The following is a 19534-nucleotide window of genomic DNA, read 5'->3' as shown; positions in this document are numbered from 1 at the left end:
GCAGCAAAACAAGATTTCTATACTCTAAAACTATCAAAGGTAGGCTAACTTTCCCATAGCTATAGAAAAAGAAGATTTCTCACTAATACACAAGTATAAGCTGACTTTATCACAAGCATAAAATATCCCCATTAGATCTTTTATTATGCTGGTCAAAAATAAATAGTCCACCAAATATGTAAAATTTCTACAAAATAAAATAAAACAAAGGCCTTAAAGCTGATGATGAAAAGTTGAACACTGGGTAAATTAAGGAGCCAAGCCAAAAAGGACATAATAAACTTGCCATGAAACAGTTTCCCAGAAGTCTCCCCTAAACAAAAACACAGAACAATTCAAGAATCATTCAAATGTACCTCAGCACTTCAGGGGTGGAATGGCACTAATTTAACAAGGTAACATATGATTTCCCAATGAATACAAGGGGGATAACATACTTATAATAAAGCTCTGGTAACAAAATGAATTTATGCCCAGAGTGAATTAATTTCTGTATTTGTTCAGTAAAGCTCATTATCCATTATTCAAATACCTCTCAAATCCAATTGGGCAAAAAGTCAAACAGATGAAAAGCTGTCATTTTCTGATTTGAAATTTTTATTTTTCTTGAAAACATGTAGGCATAAAAGCCAGCACAGCCTTGTAGGAATATTTTCGTGTTAGTAAGCACTTCATTAAGTTAAACATAGCAATTTTGGTTTTAACACCCTTTTCTCTTGAGTCTCACAACTGAGTGATTGTCTCTTATTGATTCCGTGGTAAAACACATTATTCATTTTACAACTATGACAGTAATGAAGTAGGGAGAGCATACCTCATCGCTTAGCAATCAGAATCTGATAAGGATCGAGATTCTCACCTCTCAATCCCCTCCTACCTCATGCCCACAGCTAGAATAGGCAGTCAACATAATTTTGCTGACTGAATTAATTTTTTAAAAAAATGTTTTTAATGATTTCAGAGAGGGAGAGGGAGAGATAGAAACATCATTGATGAGAGAAAATCATTGATTGGCTGCCTCCTGTATGCCCCACACTGGGGCTAGGGCCCACAACCGGGGCATAAGCCCTGACCAGAATCAAACTGTGACCTCCTAGTTCAGTGATGGCGAACCTATGATACCCGTGTCAGAGGTGAGATGCGAACTCATTTTTTTCGTTGATCTTTCTTTGTTAAATGGCATTTAAATATATAAAATAAATATCAAAAATATAAGTCTCTGTTTTACTATGGCTGCAAATATCAACAAAATTTCTATATGTGACACGGCACCAGAGTTAAGTTAGGGTTTTTCAAAATGCTGACACGCCGAGCTCAAAAGGTGCGCCATCACTGTGACCTAGTTCATAGGCCAATGCTCAACCACTGAGCCATGCCCAGTAGGCAATGAATGGTACTAAAGGCTCCCACAACTTCAAGTCCTTAATTCTATACCAATATGCTTCATTTTATGAAAAAGAAATGTTCCTGAAGGGAACATATTTAAGAAAATGTCTGGTCCAATCCTATTTTCTTGTTACAATTACTTGTTACAAAATGGAAGTTATTGGAATAATAACAACAACTATTATTTTGCTTTGCAATTGGGCCACATAACCTCCTGATAAGACAGCACCAAAATACTACAACATGGATTCAAAGAGTTATTTTGTAATAGTTCTGACAGTGATGTGTTTTAAGGCTCAAGGAAGAAAAAACTCCAGTGAAATCTTTTATTCATTAGGCCTGTAGTAAACTACAAAGTTCCTTAACTAACATCTTCTATGATCCGCCCCACCCCCATTTTACAAATGGTTGCCTAATTTGATTGTTTGAGTTGTTACCTAGTACTTTATGGGAGCTACTGGCTCTCAGATAGAAGGAAAGTGCAGAAATACAATAAAGGCAATAATTTAAAATGCAGTAAGTGCTCACACAGGGTGTACGTTTCCTGGAACTCTAGCAGTAGTCACCACTGAATAGGGAGATTTATATAGAAATGGGGGGCGGGGGGGGGGCACTAATCTAAAATTCTAGAAAACAAATCTTCAAAATAACCTGTTAAACAAATTTTGTTAATCATAAATCTCATTATAAATGAGAACATAAAATTTTTGTATGACAAATGAGAAATACACATATAATCAGTCAGAGGTTAAATGTCTTTCAAAGTTAAAAGGAATGCTGTATCCTTTATATATGGAAGTTAATGGAACAATATAATGTACTACAAAATCCTTAGGAAAATATTTTTATTATATTGCAATATGCAAGAAATCATATACTCAATACTTAAATTTTAAGATAAACTACAATGTTTAGACAATAATGAAAAAACTTAAAATTTAGCTAACCAATATCAACCTTGTTTTGGCTTAAATTTTAAAATAATTATGTACTGAATTTTAAAAAATGCTGAAAAGTAAACCAAGCTCCTAAGAATTTTATATGGTAGCTAAAAGAGAGACAGAGAGAGGAGGGAAGTAAGAAACAAAAGTAGTCAGCATTTAAAAGGAAGCAGGATATACAATAATCACCCCTGCCAGAGCTTGAGGAAGTGTTGGGTCATCTTGTACACTAGTCTGGGGCGAGGTTAAAAGATAATGGAGTTACAAATCACTAACAGGACAATTATGCACATTTGGAAAAAGTATAATCAAATTGCTTTACAAATTCCCCACAAATGAGAGAATGAGGGCAGGAATGGGAGGTAGGAAATACCCTTCATGAAGTTGGCAAGGGGAACATCTGGTGGAGACAGTGGGACCAATTTCACACTTTGATGTATAGCCTCTGCTCTGAACACAAAGCAATGGTCAATTAAATACAAAGAAAAGCACAAAGGTACAGTTAAGCTCAAAAATTAGAACATGAATAAATAAAAAGGAAACAAAAGGCCTCCCACTCAAAATGATCTGCAAGCATAGGACCAAAAAAACAGAAGATATTTCGTTCTGAAAAAGATATCCAACACATCAACTAGAAAAATAAATCCACTCTAGATGAAACTTATTGTATAGCCCATCAGGCTATACAATACATAAGTATATTTTAAATCAGGGATAAAGGAATCATGTGTAAAAAGCCTATACTAATAAAAGTGTAATATGCTAATTAGGGCAGACGTCTTCCGGACAAAGTCGCAGCAGCTGCCCAAGGCTCAGGTAGGCTGCAGATGGTGGCTGCCACTGTGAGGGCCCAAGGCTCAGGCAGCCGCGGCAGCCAGCAGTGGCAGCAGCAGAGGCATGATGGGGACATCACCTTCCCCGGATCAGCCGGTTGCCTCCTGCAGAGGGAGGCCAGACTGCGGCTTAGGGGAGCGGGCCTAAGCCGTCAGTAGGACATCCCCTGAGGGCTCCCAGACTATGAGAGGGGGCAGGCCGGGCTGAGGGACCCCTGCCCCCCCCAGTGCACAAATTTTCATGCACCGGGCTTTTAGTGTGTGTGTGTGTGTGTGTGTGTGTGTGTGTGTGTGTGTGTGTAAAAAGCTAAGTGTCTGTCCATCTGACTGGTAGCTATGACGTGCACTGACCACCTTGGGGCAGACACCCAATGCAGGAGCTGCCATGATGTGCACTGGCCATCCTATATAATAAGACTTAATATACTAAGTGCCCGGTCATTCAGTTGGCCATTAAACCAATCAAAGCATAATATGCTAATGATATGCTAAGGCCGCTCAACTGCTCGCTATGATGTGCACTGACCACCAGGGGGGCAGACAGTCAACTAGTCGATCAGTCGCTATGACGTGCACTGCTCACCAGGGGGCAGACGCTCCGACCGATAGGTTAGCTTGCTGCTGAGGTCTGGCTGATCGGGACTGAGTGAGACAGGCTGGACACACCCTGGAGCCCTCCCATGGTCCCTCCCTGGCTGGCCAACTTCCCACATCCCTCTCCAGCCCCAACTGTGCACCGGTGTGGTCTGTTGGCCTGGCCTTCACTCTCTTGCAATCCGGGACCCCTTGGGGCAGTGGTCGGCAAACTGCGGCTCAGCAAACCGCGGCTCGCGAGCCACATGTGACTCTTTGGCCCCTTTAGTGTGGCTCTTCCACAAAATACCGACTTCTGCGCAAAGTTTCAATCGCACTGTACGTGTGTGCCCGCACGTGTTATTTTGTGGAAGACCCACACTCAAGGGGCCAAAGAGCCACATGTGGCTTGTGAGCCGCGGTTTGCCGACCACGACCTTGGGGGATGTCAGAGAGCCGGTTCTGGCATGATCACAGGCTGAGGAACCCCACTGGTGCATGAATTCGTGCACCAGACCTCTAGTCTATAATAATAAAAGTGTAATATGCAAATAGACCGAACGGCTAAACAGTGGAACAACCATCTGACAACCATGCTATGACATCCACTGGCACCAGGCCAGCCAAGGCGGGTGCAGTGCGTTTGGTCAGGGCCCAGCCATCGCCCCGTGATCACCCTGCAGAGGGAGGCCCAGGCCACCAGCTGGTGGGGCAATCGATCAATTGGGGGGCTCCATGATCTCCTGGCTCCTGGACTGTGAGAGCGCACAGGCCGGGCTGAGGGACTGCCTGCCCCCCGTGCACAAATTTCGTGCACCAGGCCTCTAGTTTAAAAATAAATGGCACCATGGACCGGGCACCGACAAACCAACGCTCAGCTTCCTCCAAATGGGACACAGGCCCCATCACCACCCTAGAGCAATAACCCACCAAATCACAGCCAACGCTGCCAAGACCCCCTGGTGCAAAATGCAGCCCACAGCCCAGCCCAGCCCAGCCCAGCAACAGTCGCTGTGGGTGCCAGGTAATAACATCACGCAGCAACGCCCGGCTTCCTCTCCCTAGCGACTAGCCTCCTTGGAGTTTCTTCACCCCAGGAACCCAACCTGCTTTATAGCCAGGGGCAAACATTTTATAGTTTAACCAAATGTTTGTGAAGCGTTTTCATATGCCTCATCTCATTTGATCCTCACAGAAGTCCTGGAGTAAATAGGAGACTCAGTAGAATCCTATTTTCTTTTCATTAGCTGGAAAACAGAGATTTAGAAAGTTTAGAAACTTGACCTTACTGAATAGAAGAAATGGTGGAACTTGTAAATGACTTCAGGTTTTCTCACTGCGCAGAATATAGTCAAACACTGCTACAGTTAAATATTTTACCCTTTGTTCTCCCTGTGTGATTTACAATAATAATGTGCTTCATGTTGATATTTACTGCTATGTTGCTGACAATTACCTGAAAGAGAAATTGGGGTGCTTCACTGGGCTGGACAAAGTTTAGCTAAGTCAGAAAGCAGGTCTAATTAAACAAGTTTATTATATATATATATATATATGTAGATAGATAGATAGATATAGATATAGATATAGATATAGATATAGATATAGATAGATAGATAGATAGATAGATAGATAGATAGATAGATAGATAGAAAGGCTAAGTTGACTCATGCATGCGCGATACATATAAAGCTCTTGCTGGTGCCAATCGCACACCTGTGTTTCAATCTGTCATTGTCGATTGTGAATTTGGTTGACACTTCTATTATAGAGAAAGGGCTAATAGCGGTATTAAAATATTTCTTCTGCCCTAACCGGTTTGGCTCAGTGGATGGAGCGTCGGCCTGCAGACTGAAGGGTCCCGGGTTCGATTCCAGTCAGGGGCATGTGCCTTGGTTGCGGGCATATCCCCAGTAGGGGGTGTGCAGAGGGCAGCTGATCGATGTTTCTAACTATCCCCTTCCCTTCCTCTCTGTAAAAAATCAATGAAATATATTTTAAAAAATATTTCTTCTAATTAATTTCCTTTCAATGTGCATGAATCCATGCACCGGGCCACTAGTATCCTATACAATAAAAGGCTAATATGCAAATCGACTGAATGGCAGAATGACCGGTTGCTATGACGCACACTGACCACCAGAGGGCATATGCTCAATGCAGGAGCTTCCCCCTGGTGGTCAGTGTGCTTCCATAGAGCCTCTCCCGCCTCCATGGCAGTCGGACATCCCCCGAGGGCTCCTGGACTGCCAGAGGGCACAGGCCAGGCTGAGGGACTCTCCCCCCGACCCCCGCCGAGAGCACAAATTTCATGCACCGGGTCTCTAGTTATGAATAAAAACAGGGAGAAATGAAACCAGAACAAGTAGATAGGAAAGAACAAATGAATTCTGGAACTTAAGTTAATAATCACTGAAATGAAAACAAAACAAAACAACCTCAATAGTGACGGTAAACTACACTGAGCACAGTCAAAGGATGAGTAAATTGAAAGCTAGTACAGAGGGACGGAGGAAACCAAGATGGTGGCATAGGTAAACACCTGAAATTGCTGCCTCGCACAACCACTTCAAAAATACAACTAAAAGACAAAACAGACATCCAGAACCACAGGAAGGCTGGCTGAGTAGAAATTCTACAACTAGAAAGAAAGAGAAAAGCACACTGAGACTCAGAGGAGGTGCGGAAGTTAAGTGAGGAGGTAAGGAGGTGCACATGGAAAGGGCTGGCAACTGAGGACCCGCTTGTCTTTTTCAATCGGGAGGGAGACACAAGCTCCCGACTGCTTGAACTCCAGTTCTGGGAGAGTCTCTGGGGACTCAAACTCATACGGGGAGAAACTGGACTGTTTGGCATCGGGCAGAACTCGAGGGCGGCTTTATCTCAGAGGTGCTTGCAGCGATTACCGCAGGACACTGAGACCCAGGACCTCTTAGGGCAGGGCTGAGGATCAGCCATAGCTGTTTGCTCCGCCCTGTTGACTCCCTGAGACCCCACCCAAGCTGTGCACAGAAGCTTTTGCATATGAATGACCTGGCCCATCGCAATCTAAAATTACCTAACAAACTGCAGCTGGGTCAGAGATACCCAGAACATCCAAAAGAAGGCCCAAGGCCCCACAGCAGCTTGCAATGCTTCACAGCTGGGCCTCATCTGGGCACCTCCAAACCCCAAACAAAGAAGAGGAATCTGCAGATCTCTCTGTAGCTCCTACTGGATAACCTCAGGCAGAAGCTAAATTAGCACCTTCTTAGAGATCCAAGAGCCAGTGTACCCAGTGGTCAGAGTGGGACCATCCAGATTACAACTCCTCAGTTCCATAAGGGACACACTCAGAGGGCAGACTCAGTGAGCACCGAAGCCCCACTGAAGCAAGTCTTGCCCCAGAAGGGTGTCTCCAGCACAGAAGTTCTCCCACCGTAGACACAGCTGACTCTCACAGCCAATTGGCCTGGAGGTCAATTCCTCCCAATGATACCAATAACAACCAAGGCTTAACTACAACAAGACTATGTACAAAGCCCACAAAGGGGTGCACCAAGAGTGTCCACCTCAGGTAATTGGGGAGGTTGAACCACTGGGCCCTATAGGACACCTAGCACAGAAAGCCACTCTATCAACACAGGGAAGCGTAAAAAATGCGGAGACAAAGAAACAGGTCACAAATGACAGAAATGGAGGACAGAAACTACTGGATACAGAGTTCAAAACCATGGTTATAAGGTTTTTCAAGAATTTCCTAGAAACCGCGATAAATTTAGTGAGACCCTCAAGAAATCTAGTGAGACCCGGATATGAAAAAGGACCAACTAGAAATTAAGCATACACTGACTGAAATAAAGAATATTATACAGAGATCCAACAGCAGACTAGAGGATCACAAGAATCAAGTCAAAGATTTGAAATACGAAGAAGCAAAAAATACCTAACCAGAAAAGAAAAAAAAATCCAAAAATATGAAGATAGTGTAAGGAGCCTCTGGGACAACTTCAAGCATACCAACATCTGAATTATAAGGGTGCCAGAAGAAGAGAGAGAGCTCAAGATACTGAAAACCTATTTGAAGAAATCATGACAGAAAATTTCCCCTACCTGATGAAAGAAATAGACTTACAAGTCCAGGAAGCACAGAGAACCCCAAACAAAAGGAACCCAAAGAGGACCACACCAAGACACATCATCATTAAGATGCCAAGAGCAAAAGACAAAGAGAGAATCTTAAAAGCAGCAAGAGAAAAACAGTCAGTTACCTACAAGGGAGTACCCATACGACTGTCAGCTGATTTCTCAACAGAAACTATACAGTCCAGAAGGGAGTGGCAAGAAATATTCAAAGTGATGAATGCCAAGAACCTACAACCAAGATTACTTTACCCAGCAAAGCTATCATTCAGAATTGAAGGTTAGATAAAGAGAGCTTCACAGATAAGAAAAAGCTAAAGGAGTTCATTACCACCAAACCAGTATTATATGAAATGCTGAAAGGTATTCTTTAAGAAGAGGAAGAAGAAGAAAAAGGTAAAGATAAAAATTATGAACAACAAATACACATCTATCAACAAGTGAATCTAAAAATCAAGTGAATAAAAAATCTGATGAGCAGAATAAACTGGTGAATATAATAGAATCAGGGGCATAGAAAGGGAGTGGACTGACAATTCTCAGGAGGAAAGGGGTGTGGGGGGTGCAGGAAGAGACTGGACAAAAATCGTACACCTATGGATGAGGACAGTGGGGGGGAGGGGTAAGGGCAGAGGGAAACCGGGTGGAGGGGAGCTATGGGGGGAAAAAAGAGGAACAACTGTAATAATCTGAACAATGAAGATTTAATTTAAAAAAATGTTAATATTAAAAAAAAGAAAAGAAAGAAAGCAAGCTAGTACAGAGGAATGCAACATGGAGAACTACGAAACACGAAGAAACAGAGGATAGAGAGGCCCCAGCACACACCTAAAAAATAAGCCAGAGCCCAAACACATTAGGGTAAGAGTAAAGCTTCACAATAGTAAGGATAAAGAATCTTCAAAATAAATTACAATTATCTTTTGGCAGCTTAATAGGGCTTTAACATTGTCAGTTACTTAATTTTTAACAACTCTTACGGTTATGCTACCAAAAATATTAACAAAAAAGTACAAAAATTGCTTTTTAAAGTGTCATTGACTTTAAACCTTATTTTTACAGTCCTTAATAGTATGTGTTTTTTTAATCACTTACGTTTTCTGTTTAATGTCATGAATTTCACCTTGGGCAGAAATCAATAGGCAGAAAATGAATCAGACTTACAGTAATTGATGTCAATAAAACATATTGGAACCAGTATCTTTTTAAATGCCGAGAACCACAGAACTATTCCTGTAAGAGAACTGTCTAAAAAATTGAATCTACTTTCACTTCTGTTTTGCTTACCTTCTGCTTTCCATAAGGACAGTTTAAGTATTTCAGGCCCTGGGGTTGGAGCACGTTGCCAGAGGATAGTGGTGCAGTTGACTAAGGATGCAAGTAGCTGGCAGACATCTGGAAGTGGAAGGTTTACACCTTTCTTTACAGGGAATCAGACTGCCAACCACTAGTTCCTCCCTCCATGGTTAATTTCCTAAGCTCAATGGTCACGGGGGGGACCTTATGAACCCACATGATATTCCTATTCTGAAATGACTGAGAACCATAATTACGAAACTGTATATTCTTTTGTGCATAATTTAGAGTGTGAGTAGGAGGAAAACAGAATGTCATAATGAAGCCAGATTTGGTTAATAATTTCGTTAATATTCTAAGAGCAGAACATGATTCTGTTACCATGCCCAAAGAAAGGACTTTTGCATTATTATCAACCAATAATCTAAATACTTTCTAGTACTATGTACTTTTCTAGAACACCATCTGGGGAATTAGAGATGAAGAAGGAAAACATAACCAATGCCCCAAAGCATGAAGTGATAGTTCTTTAGTGAGATCACAAAAATAAAATAACATCTTGGGAAAAGAGAAGGTGACCAAGCTCTTCCCACATGGCTTTCCAAAGAACTCTATGTATATGGATTAAGGAAGCAAGGTTTAGAATTGATGTATGAGTTTCTTCAATTCATCCAAAGACAGGGTGGACAAAAGTGGGTTTACAGTTGAGTATGGGAAACAATTTATTCTCACATTATTATTTATTAATTACTAGAGACTGGTGCACAAAATTCATGCACAGGTGCGGTCCCTAGGCCTGGTTGGTGATCAAAGCGTGAGCATCTGGCATAGAAGGGCAGGTGCCAGCTGACCTCTCAGCCCTGGGAAGCACCTGGGCCCCCACAGGTCCCCCTCCGCCAGAGTCACGGCACCTGAGTCCCCATGCAGAGATGCAATAAGTGCGGCCGGACACTGCAGGCCGGAGCACAGTGTGGGTCTCTGGGCCACTCAGTGGCACCGCACGGAAGCCAGGCGGGCAGTGTGCTCTCTCCCGGCTGGCCTCGTAGACTGGCTCCTGCGCGAACCCGTGGGGAGCCTGATCAGCCCCTGCGGTCCTGGCAGCTGTGGCCCAGCTCACCTGGAAGATGCCACATGGGTGCAGGGCGGGCTCCTCGTGGGTGCCCAGCACTTGAGCTCAAGGGCTTCCCTGGCACGCAAGCCCTGGCATCCCAGGGGAGGGTAGCATGGAGAGTGAGAGTGAGCTTGGCGGACACCCTGCATTCTCACTGCACCTCTGTCCCCATCACCCCTGTCCCCAGGTAGCCCGGCGAGAGGTCACAGCACGTTGCCTATGCCTATCATGTTCTGTTCCGCACTCTGGTGGTCAGCGCACATCATAGCGAGCAGTTGAACTTCCGGTCGACTGCCCGCCCAAGGGGACAATTTGCATATTAGGCTTTTATTATATAGGATTGTATTATTTTCCATATGAACAACTGTGAAACTACTTTTGCCCCACCTTGTATATACTGAGCATGGATTATGTGGCAGGCACTAAGAATATGAATGAGAGGCAAAAGTCCTGCTGCCATGTGCCTTGAGTTTCAGTGGAGAAGACAGCCAGATAAACAGATTAGGCTAGGTTCTGAGGTAGGCACTGCCACATGTAACTCTCACAAACACATTCATGACTAGTCACCAAGGTTAGAGAGGAGTAACAGTATAACAGATGAAGTACAGCCCTCAAACAAGTGGATACTCTCCCTACACTCCCTCCCCACCACCAGGATCTGATCACTCGAGGAAAGGCAGAATGAGTGGTTCAAAAGCCCCAATCTGTATCTGTGCCTGTGTCTTTCTTTTTGCTTCTCTTGTGGGTTAAATTAAGGGTTCTAGCACTGAAATGTTCCTAAGAACAATGGTACCAGGTTGCACACATAAAACTACCATCCATTATGGATAAATTAAGGATAACCTGATCTATGCAGATTTCTCATTTTTTTTAGACCCCAGTCCATGAATGAGATGCAACTCTACTGACATAAAGCTAATTTAGAATGTTGTTAAATAAACAGCAAAGGTCTTAAAAACTGTAGGTTTCAAGAAAATATCTCTTTGGTGAGAGAAGACATTGACAAAAACTAAAATCATCACTTTAGTAAATGCTTACTATTTACCAAGCCAAGTCATGCTAGTCTTATCATGAGGTTACAAGAGAAAAAACCTACTTGAATCCATAGCCTGTGGTTTTCTGTCTGTTTTTTTTTCCACCAAGAAGTCATGCACTTCTCAGTGTTACCTGAAATTCCTAGTCGAGAGCTCATCTGAATAAAACAAGTGAAAGTAACATTATGGGAATGACTTTACTGACACTCTAATTTAGTTCTTTTAAAGTAACTTATTCATAACATCAGCAATGAAAATCATTAAGTGGCACATGTCACAACTGCTCACAAGACATCTGAACAAGTGGCAACACTAGAGCAAGATGCCACTGCTATAGGCATGTAAAGCGTATTGGAGTAAGGTTCATTCCTGGTGCTGTAAATGTTGTGTTTTGACACATGTATAATGACATATATCCACACTACAGTTTTATTCAGAATACTTTCACTGTCCCAAATCCTCCTGTGCTCCATCGATTCATCTATCCTTCTCCCCGCCACCCCCAAACCCTGACAACCACTGTTCTTATTAATCTCATTTTGACTTTTCCAGAACTGTCATATAGTTGAAATCAGATTATACTTAGGCTTTGTCCACTTTTTTTTTCTATTAGGTTGTCTCTCTTCTAAATGATATACAGTGTTCCTTATTTATTCTAGAAATTATCCTTTGGTGGTTATATACTGTGCAAATATCTTTCTCTGTATCATCTGTCTTTTGCTGTGTATCAAACAACCCTAAAACATAATGGCTTTTAACTAGCAACTTATTCATGATTCTCGAGGTTGGCTCTCTGGGCCGGGATGCCGTGTCTCTGTTCTATGTGATGTTAGCTGGGCTCTAATATGCACTTGTGGTCAGCTGGTAGACCCATGGTCTCACATATCTGATGCTTGGCTGGTTACTGACAAGGGCAATGGCAGTAATCAGGCCACATGGTACTCACCATCTGATAAACTAGCCTGGGCTTGTTCACATGGTAGTGATTGTACAATTCTCAAAACAGCAAGAGAGGGCAAGGCCCAACATGCAAATATTTTTTTATACCTCCGTTTGTGTCATGATCACCAATACTCTGCTAGCCAAGGACAAATTCAAAAGTGATTCTCTACCTCTTGATTAGAGTCAACACTCAGAGGGGAATGCAGACAGGGGTGGGAGGAATTTAAGACTATTTCTGCATATTAATAGTGTCTTTAAATGAAGAGAAGTTTTTAATTTCAATATAGTTGTATTTATCAATCTTTTCCTTTACTGTTAGCTTATTAGTATCCTGTTAGCTTTTTAGTATCCTGTTTAATAAACATTTGCCCATCCCAAGTTAAAAAATACATCCTCCTACATTATTCTTAAAAGTTCAATGGAAGAAAAATGTTTTCTGCACATTTTAATTTGTATCTTACTTATGCCTCAAAATGTTAGAATAAAACATATAGATGACAATATGACATGTCTGTCCCTTTAACAGCTGTTTATGTGCACAATATACACAACTTTAATAAGGATGCCTACCTTATTAGCAGGCAAATGCTCAATGTCTGCTGGACAATGCACACGTAGTGGTAGGGTGGTTTGTCTCTTTCTGTCCTGTGCCTACTAGTCTTTGAGATGTGTTTTTCTTACTCATATAAGCTACTTACATATTTTAAAGTAATAAATTCTTTGTCTATGCTGGAAAACACTTTTCCAATTTACCTGTTTGTACATTACAAAATTTTTATGTATGGGAAATTAAATTTAAGTGTGGTAGGAGGATCACAAAACTGTCAAAATGGTAATTATAGAGCTGCTACTGCTAGTTGGCAGAATTATTGTTGGTTTTTATTTTTCATTTCCCCCCAATATTTCTACAGCAAATATGCATTACCTGTGCAATAAAGTTTAAAAGTCGTTTTAAATATTTATGTATTCACTAGTGGACCGGTGCATGAAATTTGTGCACGTTAAAAAGGAATTAGAGGAAATATTTTAATACTGCTATTTGCCCTTTCTCTATAATAGAAGTGTCAGAGATGAAAGAAAATTAGTAATGTATATGAAAATCTTCCTCCTATCAGAGTCTGGGGCACATCGTGGGACCCAGAGTCAAGTCCCCTCCCACCCGTGTGCTCCTGGAAATCACACGAGACCTAGACCTGGCCAGTCCCACCCCCATTGGGCAAGATCCAGACCCGGCTGGCCCCACCCCCATCAAGCCCTGCCAGGCAGGGGGCATAGCCTCTGGTCCCCTGTCAAGCCCCTCTGGAGGGGGGGGAGGGGGCACAGCCTCAGGTCCCCTGTCAAACTCTGCCAGGTGGGGCATGCAGTCTCAGGTCCCCCGTCAAGTCCCGCTGGGCTGGGGGCGTGGCCTGACGTCCCCCGTCAAGCCCTGCCAGGTGGGGGCGAGGCCTGACATCCCCTGTCAAGCCCTACCAGGTGGGGGGTGCAGCCTCAGGTACCCCACCCTAGCCTGGCACCACGCAGCCTCAGGTCCCTGCTGATCTCTCATTAGGAGAACCCCACCTCCGCTGTGGGTGCAGCCATCTTGTGATGGTGTGATGAAGTGAGGGTCAATTTGCATATTACCTCTTTTTATTATATAGGATACCTATTGATCTTTTTCTCTGCAATTTCCTTTATTGCTTCTAATAGCAAGTCTTTCTCCTTAGTATTCTTCCTCACTTTAAAAAAATATTTAATCTTAATCCATCTGGGTTTATTTTTTCCTACAATTTTCAACTATGCCTATAATATTGCTTTTAAATCTCACACTATGCTAAGAATAAGTGTTTCCCATGGTTCCATCAGTTTAACAGTTCCCCTATACTCAGTGTAATCTCTGTGACTGTATATCACGGTAGCTCAGATTGTATATTACAGAGAGCTCCTTCCCCCTCTCCCTAAATTCAAACAGAAACAAAATGCAGCTGCATCTGATAATTTAAAATTCAGAATGAATAAATTACTATTTTTTCAGAGATAGGTAGAATTGTTTTTTGTTTGTTTATTCAGAAGTTGATGTAGGCTAGATTCATTCTTTGCAACTATTTAGCAAATTAAAGATCAAGAAGAACACAAGAGATTGAAATATAGAGAATTTTATACTACTGTAGTATTTCTGTAGTTAAAATGAATACTGCTGATACTTTGTTCTTTTGTAAGGAAAAAAAGGGCAGATGGCTGGTACAAACCCCGCTGCCACATTTATCTATTATGTATTATTGTGTGTATTGTGTATTGTGACTTATAGTCAAATACAAGAAAAATTAAAAACATTAAATTACTTCTGTTCACCATGTTCATAAGCAGGTTTGTTAAAAGAAACAAACAAACAAACAAACAAACAGTTTTCTCCATGTCAGTTACCTGACTTCTAACTTTCTAACTTCAACTGGAGCAAATTTCTTAAGTATATTTAATTAAAAAGCAACTTTTAGAGTAACTACTTCAAATTAGATCCAGCATAAAGCAGCAGTATTTTAACAAATAAATTATTATATCTTCCCACCACCTCAACATATTTAGTGAGATGGTATCTTTTATAAAGGTTCTATCCCTTCCTTCTCTCGTCATAGCTTTGGACAACAGCTGCATGATCTTTTTGGTCATCTGCCTTCTTAGAGATTAATGCATAAAAATACATTTATTTTTTATACAATAGAAGGAGGCAGTAAACCTTTGCTAATAACATATAATCAATTTTTAGAAGCTTTTGAAGGCTGACAGATGCTGATTCCTTCCTCAAGAGAGTTTGCTCAATATCTCAGTACCACATCTAAAATGATATAGGAACCAAAATCCATATATATATTTGCAGGATACAGACATGGGGTCAATATTATTACATAATAACTGAAGCTATTGCAGGGTCAATATCCTTTAAAGATATTACAATTAGCTAAACACTCTCCCTTCAAAGGTGCACAAAATGATGATACATAAGTTGGGTTAGAGAAACATAAATCTCTAGGACTAAATGGAGCAATAATTAAAATAAATAATTCTAGAAACACTGAATTTAATGACACTTTCATGTAATGGCACTACATAAACTAAAAAAAAAAAAATCACTATTAGAATGTTTTTTTCCTACTGTGCTAGAAAGCAATCTTCACAAGATTACTCACAATAAACAGTATAACATTTCACTGTTCATTAGAGGACAGAACAGTTAAAAAGCCAAACTGTAAAGTTCTTTTAAAGGTAATTGGCTTTACCACCCAAGTATATTCTTTAAAGCAAATTCTTACAGAAGATGCCAAAGTCATGTTTTGAGGATCACCTTGATGCAGGAGGCAGCTGGTCAATGTTTCTAACTCTCTATGCCTCTACTTTCCTTTGTAAAAAATCAATAAAATATATTTTTTTTTAAAAAAAGAAAAGACCACAATATATCATTGTACTTGCTGCCAATTTTTGTCCTTGCATTTCAAGTTATGACAGTGTTGGTGGGGCAGGTTCTCATCGTCTCTGTCCTCAATGAGTTCCCTATATCTGCGGGAATACCACCTGTAGCCACAACAAACACTGTTGAGTAGAAAGTATGATCAGAGGGGAAAGCTACCCTACAGGAAGAGGGGAAGGCATCAAAGTTAGCTAGCAAAAATGAGAACAGTCAAATCAAGGGAAACTGTGGAGCAGCCACATTTGGTGCAGAGGAAAGAGATTTTCCTGGCATTGCTGACTTTGGTTGGCATCAATGGGAGGAAATAAATAGCTTTGTCCAAGCTGTTCTACCCAGTCTGTTCCAGCACTGTTGCTTGAAAGGAGAGCTCAGTAATGAAGGCTGGGGTGAAGAAGGGATGACCATTCTCCATTGCAGCAACCTCAGAAGCCTGATGCTTTTGTTACTCTCCAAGCCACCATTACACCAAAGATCAGGAAGGAGAGATGGGGCCCATACCTCGCTACAGTGGCCTGCAACTCATGTCTGTGTGCCTAGACTCCTAAGGGTACCCAGGATACACATAACACTTTCACAAGTTCCTGTCTCTACTGAACAGGGCTGGACAGGCTTTTCCAGAAGAGATGATATGGAGTCTCCCCAGCTCAAAGGAGCAGACACTCATCAGGCCTAGCTTGTTCACCAGTGTAGCACAATTCCTGCAGACACAGGGCCCTCAATAAGGAGTTACTAAATGAGTGTGCTAAACAGGATCAGAAAGAGCTGAAGTGAGAGCTATGAATTTGGAATTAGAAAACAGATATAGCACAAGGATGACAGTGGAAAACAAAATAATGACTGACTGCATAAGAAAGTACCAATGACCCAACTAACTTTGAGAACTCTGTCTGCTCTGTCTTTGATCTCAATAGAAAGCTCATGGATGATTTTCCAGAAATGAGTAATTTCTGGCTATGATACCCAGGAAATGGCTGGGTGTGATAGAAACATTTTTTTGGAAGAAAGTGACGCTTCCTCCCAATCCTGCAGGCAGCCCCATTTTCTAATGTGGTATATTCCTGAAGAAGGCTGCATTCCACCTTATAAACTTGGGAAGGAGCACGTCAATGGCTGGGATATCTAGGTTTGTACATGGAGCCCCACGCCAGGCTGAGGAGAGATTCACTGTAGTACAATGCACTCTCAAATCAAGACACACTGGGACTCTCCGCTGCTAATATTCAGGCAGGAATGGCAAGTGTTGTCTTACCAGCTTCTTGTGCCACAGAAATTGCCATGATGATCAGCTTCCTACAGGCTATACTCTGAATGTACTTCTAGGCTGATGGGCACCTCAGCCCAGACCCAGGATGGTATCAGGTCCTCTCCTTGACATATAGAGGTGGTTCTGGCTCCTTTGATCTAAGTGTTCAAAATTGTGTTTTTTTTTAAGTATTTGTTATGATTATGGGATTTACTTCAAAATAAATCAGAGCTAGGAGGAGTTAAAGAGAGAAAGGGGATACAAATGAAAGAAAATGGGTCATAAGTTTAACAATTATTGACACTGGGTGATGGATACATAGGGGTTCATTATATTAATCTCTCTACTTCTATATGTTTGAAAGTTTTCATTAAGGAGTCTTAAGATCCCATTTTTTTTAAAGTGGGAGGAATGATATGTTTCTGAGAGATTACTCTGGCTTTTTGATTCTGGGAAAATGGTGGCAGCAGTAGCATAGTTTTTAATTTGCCCTGAATCCTCCTATCTAATAAAGAGGGGATATGCTAATTGACCCTCACACAATCGCAAAGATGGCGGCGCCTGCACCTCAATTAGCCAATAAGGAGGGAATATGCTGACTGTCCCGCCCTCAAAGATGGCGGCGCCCAGTCCCCTCAGCCCCACCAGGGTGGCAGGCATGCTGCAAGGCCAGGCCCACCTCCGGAGTTCCCTAACCCCCTCAGCCCTCCAGCCCCCCAGGGCTGCCCGAGGCTCAGGTAACCAGGGCTGGGCAGAGGCTTGGCAGTGGCAGCACCAGAGGTGTGATGGGGGCATCGCCTTCCCCTGATCGCCGGGTCACCTCCTGCCCCTGAGGGCTCCTGGACTGTGAGGGGGGGTAGGCCAGGCTGAGGGATCCCCCCCTCCAGTGCATGAATTTTCATGCACCGGGCCTCTAGTTTCTCCGTAAAAATAAACACAGCAACAAGGATAGTAAAATGAATTCCTCCGACAATTAAGACAAACCTAGGGTTGTCACACTTTGATTCTGAAAGTACCAATAAGTAGAGATAGGCCACTTATTCAGACCCATGTGGTATCCACATTTGTGTGGGAGGAAGTAGAACCAACACAGGTGACTCTGATGGCTCTGGAAAGTTTGATAGGCCAATCTGTGTTAGCAGCCAAACTGGGAGTAGATTCTGCAGGCTCCAATTCCCAGTCAGGGAGTGCCTGGTTTTCCCTCCCTGCAAGATGCTATGGAAGTATAGACCCAATGGATTCTCAAAACTAAGAAACTGAAACGCCCTTCTAGGAGACAGTTCTGAGGAAAGAGGAGACTAAGATAAAAGGTAGGATGGGAGGAACAGGGAAGGCAGATCTTAGAAAGTACAGTATCTTTTTAAAAACCACAAAGATCACTGAAGAGAGAGCCTGTGGGCCCTGAGCTAGAATATCTATCTGATCCACCCCTTCCTTCCTAAATCTATAAGGGAAACACTGTTCACTTAAAAATGAGCAGACAGCCCTAACCGGTTTGGCTCAGTGGATAGAGCGTCGGACTGTGGACTGAAAGGTCCCAGGTTCAATTCCGGTCAAGGGCATGTACCTTGGTTGCGGGCACATCCCCAGTAGGAGGTGTGCAGGAGGCAGCTGATTGATGTTTCTCTCTCATTGATGTTTCTTACTCTCTATCCCTCTCCCTTCCTCTCTGTAAAAATTCAATAAAATATATTTTTTAAAAAATGAGCAGACAAGGGACAGTTGAGTTCCATACAGCAGTATCATATTAATGAGAAGAAGGGACAAAACAATATCCCTACAGAAAAGCTAGAAAAATGCCCATAACCGATGAACACTAATCCAACAAGCTAAAAAAAATTAAGAAAACGGTAGAACCTCCCAGCCAGTGTGGTTCAGTGGTTGAGCATTGACCCATGAAGCAGGAGGTCACGGTTTGATTTCTGGTCACAGTACATGCCCAGGTTGCGGGCTCAATCCCCAGTAGGGGACATGCAGGAGGTAGCCAATTGATGATTCTCTCCCATCACTGATGTTTCTTTCCCTCTCCTTTACTCTATGAAATCAATAAAAACATATTTTAAAAAATAAGCAAATCTAAACTGGTAAGCCTTATATTAAAGATGAGGTTTCTTTAAAAAAAGATGGTAGAAGCTATGGAAGAACAACATAAATGAGAATGAGAAATCAAAAAACAAGGCAACTGGAAAAAAATAAAGATTAAAAAAGAGGTGAAAGAAATCAGAAAAGAAAGAAAAAATATTTTCAGAAATGAAGACGAAATGAGGAACATAAGAATAAATGTATTTAATGCCTTAAAAGAAACAGAATAGAGAAGAGTTTTTAAAAATCTCAAAAGAAATAATCAAATAGAAATCGGTTCCTTGTATTAATGCTATAATTTTTCTGTAAGTCAAAATTATATTTAGTATTTTGAAATTATATTTAATAAATTTTCATTTATTTTTTAAATAAAAAGATTTAAAAATTTTTGAGAGGTGAAAGAAACATGATAAGCAAAGAAGATCAAACATACTCATAATAAGCTGAGTCCTTGAAGAAGGAAACCAAAACAATGTAACAGAAGAAATACAATAAATGATTAGACTTTGAAATAAAAGGTTAAAATAAA

At 41.7% G+C, this 19534-nt stretch overlaps 1 protein-coding gene across 17 annotated transcripts in view; it reads right to left on the bottom strand.

The window, feature by feature from the left end:
- Positions 1-19534, bottom strand: part of PTPN1 (protein tyrosine phosphatase non-receptor type 1) — a 76483-nt gene that overhangs the window by 29239 nt on the left and 27710 nt on the right. For 3 of the 17 annotated variants that reach the window (XM_036321451.1, XM_036321450.1, XM_036321452.1), the window contains exon 1: positions 9143-9250. The exons of the other annotated variants lie outside the window; for them this stretch is intronic. In XM_036321451.1, coding sequence (XP_036177344.1) covers positions 9143-9156 — 14 coding nt within the window. In that variant the 5' untranslated portion in view covers positions 9157-9250. Of the gene's footprint in view, positions 1-9142; positions 9251-19534 lie in introns of those variants that run through there. 17 annotated transcript variants of the gene reach the window in all.

The sequence above is a fragment of the Myotis myotis genome, unplaced genomic scaffold (assembly GCF_014108235.1).
Source record: "Myotis myotis isolate mMyoMyo1 unplaced genomic scaffold, mMyoMyo1.p scaffold_m19_p_9, whole genome shotgun sequence".
Lineage (NCBI taxonomy): Eukaryota > Metazoa > Chordata > Mammalia > Chiroptera > Vespertilionidae > Myotis > Myotis myotis.
The sequence above is the reverse complement of the archived record's forward strand: the minus strand, read 5'-3'. Positions and strand labels throughout refer to the sequence as shown.